General features: G+C 34.1%; 1 protein-coding gene across 2 annotated transcripts; it reads right to left on the bottom strand.

The window, feature by feature from the left end:
* Nucleotides 1–1,822: 1,822 nt before the first annotated feature.
* On the bottom strand, nucleotides 1,823–7,017 carry LOC100790981 (auxin response factor 18). Of its 2 annotated transcripts, none has more exons than XM_006583159.4 (14): nucleotides 6,316–7,017; nucleotides 5,912–6,027; nucleotides 5,640–5,735; nucleotides 5,476–5,532; nucleotides 5,075–5,227; nucleotides 4,865–4,949; nucleotides 4,610–4,700; nucleotides 4,360–4,524; nucleotides 4,144–4,257; nucleotides 3,985–4,057; nucleotides 3,737–3,884; nucleotides 3,002–3,630; nucleotides 2,543–2,730; nucleotides 1,823–2,260 (listed from the first exon to the last, which is right to left on the bottom strand). In XM_006583159.4, exons 1-14 carry the CDS (start codon nucleotides 6,377–6,379, stop codon nucleotides 2,098–2,100), a joined length of 2,142 nt encoding a protein of 713 aa, XP_006583222.1. In that variant the 5' UTR covers nucleotides 6,380–7,017; the 3' UTR covers nucleotides 1,823–2,097. The 2 variants fall into 2 exon arrangements, with proteins under 2 accessions (XP_006583222.1, XP_006583221.1); XM_006583158.4 differs by having other exon boundaries at nucleotides 3,002–3,639.
* Nucleotides 7,018–7,472: the final 455 nt, after the last annotated feature.

The following is a 7,472-nucleotide window of genomic DNA, read 5'->3' on the forward strand; positions in this document are numbered from 1 at the left end:
ATAGATGCTTTATTTTATTTTAATTTACTTTTGTTTACTTTAAAAAAAAAATAAAGTGTTTTTTAAAATTGTGTCTATTCCAAGTTCTTCTCAAACAAATAGTCAAAAAGAAAATAAAAGTTGATAGATACTTCAATTTCCCTTGTGTTTTGAATGGAAGAAAACTATAGAGAAATCAAAGTACATTGAATGGAAGAAAACTATAGAGAAATCAAAGTACATTGATGTAACTTTGACAACTATCACATCATTTTATAACTTTTAACTAATAATGTTTTCTTAAAACTCACTATTTGATTGAAAGTTTTTTCACATAAATCACATATGCAAAATTTCATATTAATCCAAAATCATTTACTACCTCGTATATATAAATTAAAATCGATGTAATATAAATATTTCAAAATATATTAAAATATGAAGCATTTGATTACCTTTTATTATTATTTAATTTTGACAAAAACGATATTGATAATATATAAATATAATTCAACAATTGGATCAATAAAAATCACATTTTATATCAAGTTATAAAAATAATGTAATAGTTATTAAAATTATATTGGAATAATTTTCTTTCTCTCTCTATATATATATATATTAAATACTTCAAAATGTTTTTCATTTAATTGAGTTTTTATTTTTAATGATTCATTTTTATTTTTAAACAAGGATAGTTTGAGAAGAAAAATTATTCTCTGAGTGGATCGACAAAATTAAATGATGTTTTAGCATAGAGAAAAAGAGAGAGGGGATCAAATAATACATCAAACACTACCCAAAACAAAGTGAGAATAGAGAAAAAGTCAAACTTTTTATAGCAATGTCTTAAATTTAAATGGAAAACGTTGGTTGGCCGTTATTCTGTTATCTCATTTATCTCAAATATAATTGTGTAACAAAATCAAAGTAAATTTGTAACAAAATTCTAATGCAACTAGTTATAATTAAATGGTTATCAAATGCAAAGTGATGTGTACAAAGTCATGCACGAATAGCATTACTCAACTTAAATGCTTTGTCAAATCTATTTTTTAAAATTTTTATTCCACCAACTGAATCTAACAAAATAGCCATGATTTTTATATGCCATATCATAAGCAACAATGCAGTACTGAGAGATCCAAAATCAGAACATTAGCAATGCAAAACAACCACGAAACCCCACATCACACAGTTTTTATTTTATTTAATTATGTTAATGAAAAAAAACACACCAAAATATATTTGCAGCCATCCAAGGTGCATCTTGATACTAAGGCCAATCATTGTTTTGAAGTTTCGTATCCCAAAGACACCTAAAATTGTCTGCTCCTGTCTTGTCATGTCAACATCTGTCTCACAAAAGGACCCTCTGCCTGAACGCACATGAACAATGTTTCACTGTTTATATTCAAAATTCCACATTCCTTCCCATTGCCTTAAACCACAGAATTAAGTACAGTTTATAGAAAAATACTACCCAATTCAACAACTTCATGATTTGATCAGTTATAAACCACATTTTAATATATTAACATATAATGGAAATTTAATTTAATTCCTTACAGTTTATAGCCAACTTGTTACTGTTACATTATTCATGACACCATAAATTTCACCATGACACTTTCAATTTCGTAAGCCTTAGTCAAAAGATCACTTAATTCTCGTCAGATTAACTACCATTTTTTGTGGTAGTCAAGTATGATAGCGTGAAAGACCACCATTTGCCAAGACCAAATACCAAGTTATTTTCTTTTATTTTATTAGCACTCAGAACCCAAAACTAACAAATTTAGCAAAACATCATAACAAAATATATGTAGAAGAAACCGACACATCACAGACAAACAATCCATTAGAGATGGGAAAAGCATATTTGTTTACAAGCTGATGGCACTCTAGGATAAAAAAAAGAAAAAGAAAAAAAAGGGTATTCACAAATATAAGTACCTAAAATCCAACTGCACTACCTATTGCTTTCATATTATATAATTAGTCCACTAATCTGCAGTTGCTTTGAAAGTTCCATAAAATTAAGCAACCTATGCCATCAGATATCTTTCACTTCCCAAACCCCAAAAAAAGTAAAAAAAAAAAAAAAAGCCAAGTTGTCTAAGGCATGTGAGACTGCTGAGTCTCATCCCTATTCTGTGAATCTGGACTCAATAGAATCTCTTCAACCTCTGATGAAGAAGCAGGTAACTTGCAGCATTTCATCTTCTTCAAGTCCTCCCTTGAACAAATGAAAATCCTCTTCACCATGTTGCAGAACTCCCTGCATGTTAGGTGGCACGTGAAAATAAATAAATTAGAGCAAATAGTTTATGGAATGATTGTAAAAAAAAAAATATTACATTGTCATCCAATCTAATGACATGTATGATAAATTTATTAACTTTTACGATAACTATCTTAAAATTCATGTGTACAATTATTTTTTACTAGTTGATAAAGTAAAAAAAAATATATTGATAATGCGTGGAAATTAAACTTAATTTGTTGTTCAATGAAATAAGAAATTGAAAGTGGAGTTGCCAACAAAATTCATGTTACTCACGGCCATGGATCATCACCCGCGAGCATCATATCATTTTCATCATCTGTGAAAGTAACAGCCCATTTGTCTTGTGAACGCAGCTCTCCTCTGATCTCAAACAATTTCTCAAGTTCATCTATGAGATCATCATAGCCACTCAACGTGGTCAAGTCAAACGCACGACCAACAGCAACACCTTGCATTTGCACCTTCTCAAGAATATTAAAGTCAGCATATCCCTCAACTAAGAAACCATTATAACTTAATTAAAAAATGAAAGTGAAATTTGAAGGAAAAAATTGGTTATTAGAGAATGTGACACTCTTGGACTCCTACCTACCTCTACCAATACCATTAACCATTAACCATAATTCTTGAAAGATGACCAAATTTCCTACCCTTTTACATTATTTGACTTTGCTCCTAAATATGAAAGGAATCTCAGATTATTTCATTTCACACAAGGCTGACAATGTGTACCTTAGTCCGCGTCCTCATGGATAGTACAGTGGCCTGCTTGTTCTGCCACTGATTTGGTGATGCCTCAGAAATAATTTGCTTCTGCCCTTTGTTGGACAGTGAATAGTTGGGAGTCTGAACCCTCTCAGTTTCACATGCAGCTGCAGGAATAGATTCTTTGGGACCACTAAGAACAACACTTGAGCTTGGACCTCTCTGTTCCCTCTCTGAAGGAGTAGTAATAACGTTGCTACAATTGTTAGTCAAATTAACTCCAAATAACCAGCAATCAAGGGAGTTCTCAGTCTTTTTCCCATCTTCCACACCGTCGCATGTGGGACCATCACTTGATCTAGATGGAACATTAGGATAACCAGAGATCAGTGATCGTGCCGAAACGCCGTTGTTGCTGTTGTTGTTATTGGGATCAGAAAAAAGGTTTGGAGTGGCATTCAAATGTGGTGAAGAAGGCCATACTCCTTCCATTCGGACTCTAGTACTGATGCTAGAGTTATTAGCATTAATAGGATTGCTATTAATAATGTCTTTCTGCCTCAGAGAGCATGGAACAACCTGATTTTCCTTGCTTTGGACCTCAGCAGCAGCACCTAATTGACTAAGCTCATTGGAAGAACCATGATACCAGAAACCTGAAGCAGCTGAATTGAAAATATCAAAATAATATCTTTAGGTTCATTTAATGTCACACAATACATTAAAGAAGTAAATGAAGATAGCTTAGGACAAGTTTCCTACCAGAAGATAAAACATCAGCAGGCCTAGACCTTTTACCCTTAACTGCTGGTTGTGTGACATTCAAAGCAGTAGAAGCTACAAAAGGCTCTATCTCCCAACAAGAAACTCTATCTGGCCTTGGAATTGTTGCTGGTTCATCCCATTGAACCTAAATGGCAAAAAAAATCATACATAAGCTAAAATGGATGCATACAATTAATTTAAGAGTAAAAGGGTTTTTAAATGGGTTGTTCAGAATAATGTTCAACCTTCAATGAGCGCCACTGAGAATTTGACCACCCTGCAGACACGTCTCCAACCCCAACAATAGTACCGGAAAATCTGACCAAATAATTGCACAGTAATTAAGTACCAACTGGCAAGGAAGGTAACATTTTGAACAAAATAGTAATTGTTTACATGAATACCTTCTCTCAGGTGAGTCATCTCCCTCGAATCGCATCTTGAATCGCATGCTGAGTGAAAATTTATTGTTGACTGCCTCCAGATATTTGTTCAAACCAACAATAAACTGGCTAGTCCTAAATGAATCAAAAGATGTGCGTAAGGGCAAAGTTACACAAATTGGAGGACTATAAGCTAGTGACATGACATATACAATACAATTATTGTTTTTTACAAACCTTGGCTTATAATAAACCAAAAACATTGTACGAGTCATGACAGCATGGGAAGCAGTGGCAAGCACGCCGAGATGCATGCTCTGGCTTGATATCACAGATGAAGGCATAGGACTCTGCTGCCGCGCTAAACGTCTGACACCAACTCTCAATTGTCCATGCTCTCCCCTGCAACAATCAAGTGCAACCTCAGTAGGAGGCCCAAAATAAAAACAGGAAATTATACAAAGCATCAAAATTTGATCTCCAATACCTTAGAAACACAAAAGCATCTCCAGCAACCAATCTTTTAGATGCAACGAAAGTACTCCAACCAGTTGTAAGCAAATGCCTCCTTGGTTGACCTTATCACATTAATGAAAGGGATAAGAAAAATTTGCAGTAATAAAGCAGATATGAGTACTATGTCTCTAGCATTCTTCTTTTGATGCAAATCACAATATTCATTCATTCATTCAGAATTTGAACATGCAACTAAAATTTACTACTCATATCAAAACCAATTTACCCCTATATATATGCTTAAACTTCCACTCAAATCCATGAAGATCCTTTGCTGCCAACTCCTGAGTAGGGGTTGATTGAGTCATGTCCTACAATATATTAATAAAAAGTATTTCAAATTTATGAAATTTTCATTTCTTCTTTTTCAAATCTATTAAACATTTACATTCACTCATTCAGTCTCAGTTAAAGGAAACTCAAAAGGGCTAAATACCAATTCAGGCAGGCACTCAGTAGCATGCTTCCGCAAAACTGAAAATCCTCCATGTGTGCTAGTATCAGAGGCAGTTAATATCTTGCAAAATGAGTGAAACTTCTGTTTTGGGGCCTCAGAAACATTTGGATCAGGGTTTGTAGGCTCAGTTTGCTGTACAAACCACACAAAATAAATCATTTCAAAAACTGTTAAGCTTATAAGTTTTAACACCAGTTTCTCAACTAAAAATCTATTTCCTTGGCACGAGGTTTTTTTTTTCCAAATCATAAAGCAGAATGAGACAGACACAGATCAATAATGAGGGGGAACTCTATTCAGAAAAAAAAAAATGTGACTCGATAACAAAACAGATGGACAAGACTAAACCATGAAAGGATAGGAGACACATATATTCTCACATCTGATTCTGGAAGTAAAGCGATGCAAGCATAAACCTCATCAGTGTCTTGTTCCGCCTACAAAAAAATTAACAAGATTCCACCGTAACTACACGTGAACCGTCACTTCACCAACAAAAGGGAACAAGGAAAAACAACAGCAAAGAGGAACAAAACAACAGTACCAACAGCTGAATGTTCACAACACGGCAAAAAATCTTGGCCGGGAGATTGAAATGGGGAATTTCCTGGTTCAATTCCTGATCCGTAGATGCTTGCAACTGCACAAAAGCAAAAGAAGAAGAAGAAGAAGAAGAAAAAAGAAAAACAACCCAGAAGGCCTTAAAGTCTTCGTATGCAAGTACAACAAGGAAAGAAAAACAATCACAACCCCAAAAATGGCAACAAAATCAAAACACAAAAACAAAGAAAAGAAGAACCATATACATATACATACTTGTTCCATGTGACCTTGAGGGAAGTAGAAAACTCTGTCCCCATTACGAGGAACATCCACCAATGGCCCTGCACATAGCTTCCACAGCTCTCTATACAGATCATCATCCTTCAAACCTGCCACAAAACAAAACCAAGTGAGAAGAGAAGAAACAAGAACACAAGCTCAATGCCCCTGCATGGTCTCTGAGAAAGTTAACAACTTTACTCCACCCCAATTTCCCCAATCCTCACAGGGGAAAAGGGTCATTCACACACCCCTCAAATTTCATCATTAAAAAACAAAAACATGAGCAATTGCTAAATAAACACAAGCATTTCCCTTTTATGCCTCAACTTTCTCAGTGACCAAACAAGGTAATAATCCAACACGAAATTCCAACCACAACAAACTCATTGATTGACCTTTTTCCGGTTGAGAAGTTCCACTACTCCCAGGGCCCCCAAGATTACACTCCAGATGAGCCATTCAACACCAAAACCACACAACAGAAAGAGAAAGCCAACACAACAGAAAGCTCCTTTCACCAACCAGACATGACAGCTAAATGTGTAGTAGTAGTAGTAATGATAATTCCAAACTAAAAAAATACTTTTTTTTTATCTCTTTCTATTCTGTAACCACCAATAACAACTCCCTTGAATTATATAGTATTATTACATGGAGTGGCTGCTTCAAGTTTCGGTTACAGAAAACATGTTGCGGTGCGGTGGCTCCTCTTGTTCGCTTTTTTTTGTGTGTGTGTTTTGCTTTGTTTGTTTGTCTTGGCGTTGTGGTGACCAAGAATCAAAGGGCACTTTTTTTTCCTTCACTTTGAAGCTCTTTTTGAAAAGCTTGTGCGTTTCTGAAAGCCGTTCCCGTTCTGGGTCTTTCTCTTCCTTTTGATGCTGTCGTTGTCGTTGATGGTTTCCCCCAAAAGACCACCTCAATCCAGGTTACCAACTTGCCAACGTTGTTGCTTCCTCATATCACACACAATGCACTCTTCAGTGCTCTCTCTCTCTCTCTCTCTCTCTCTCTCTCTCTCAGTTTGAGAAGTTAAGCACTCATTTCCCTTTACACTACTCTAGTCTATAGATTCAGCTTAGCCTACTGCAACTTATTCTCTCAAACTCATTGGCCACTATTTAAACACACTTTCTTTTTTATTATTAAACTCGGCTATCTAATGATTCATTTAATTTAATATTTAATATTTAATAAAACATTTAAAGTTTCATTAAGAGTTAAATTAAAAGTCCTTGCTAGATGATGGGATACTTTACTTTCAAGAAAAAAATTAAAATAAAAATAATTATCGGTAAGATTTTATTTATTTTTGAATTGAACTCTAAATTATTGTAATAGAATAGGTATTAGTGTAATATTTTAAAACGTTAAAGATGTTATTGTAAGAATAAAAAAAGTGATATTAAATATAAGTTGAGAAAAGAAAATAAAAGTGAAGATACAAGTGTAATTTGTTGGAAATTTTTAATAAAAAAGTTTGTTCTAAGTTAATCAACTAAAGTTAATAGTCATAAAAGAACATGAATGTTGGTATTTAACTTTTTTTAGAAAA

Source organism: Glycine max, chromosome 7, assembly GCF_000004515.6.
Source record: "Glycine max cultivar Williams 82 chromosome 7, Glycine_max_v4.0, whole genome shotgun sequence".
NCBI lineage: Eukaryota > Viridiplantae > Streptophyta > Magnoliopsida > Fabales > Fabaceae > Glycine > Glycine max.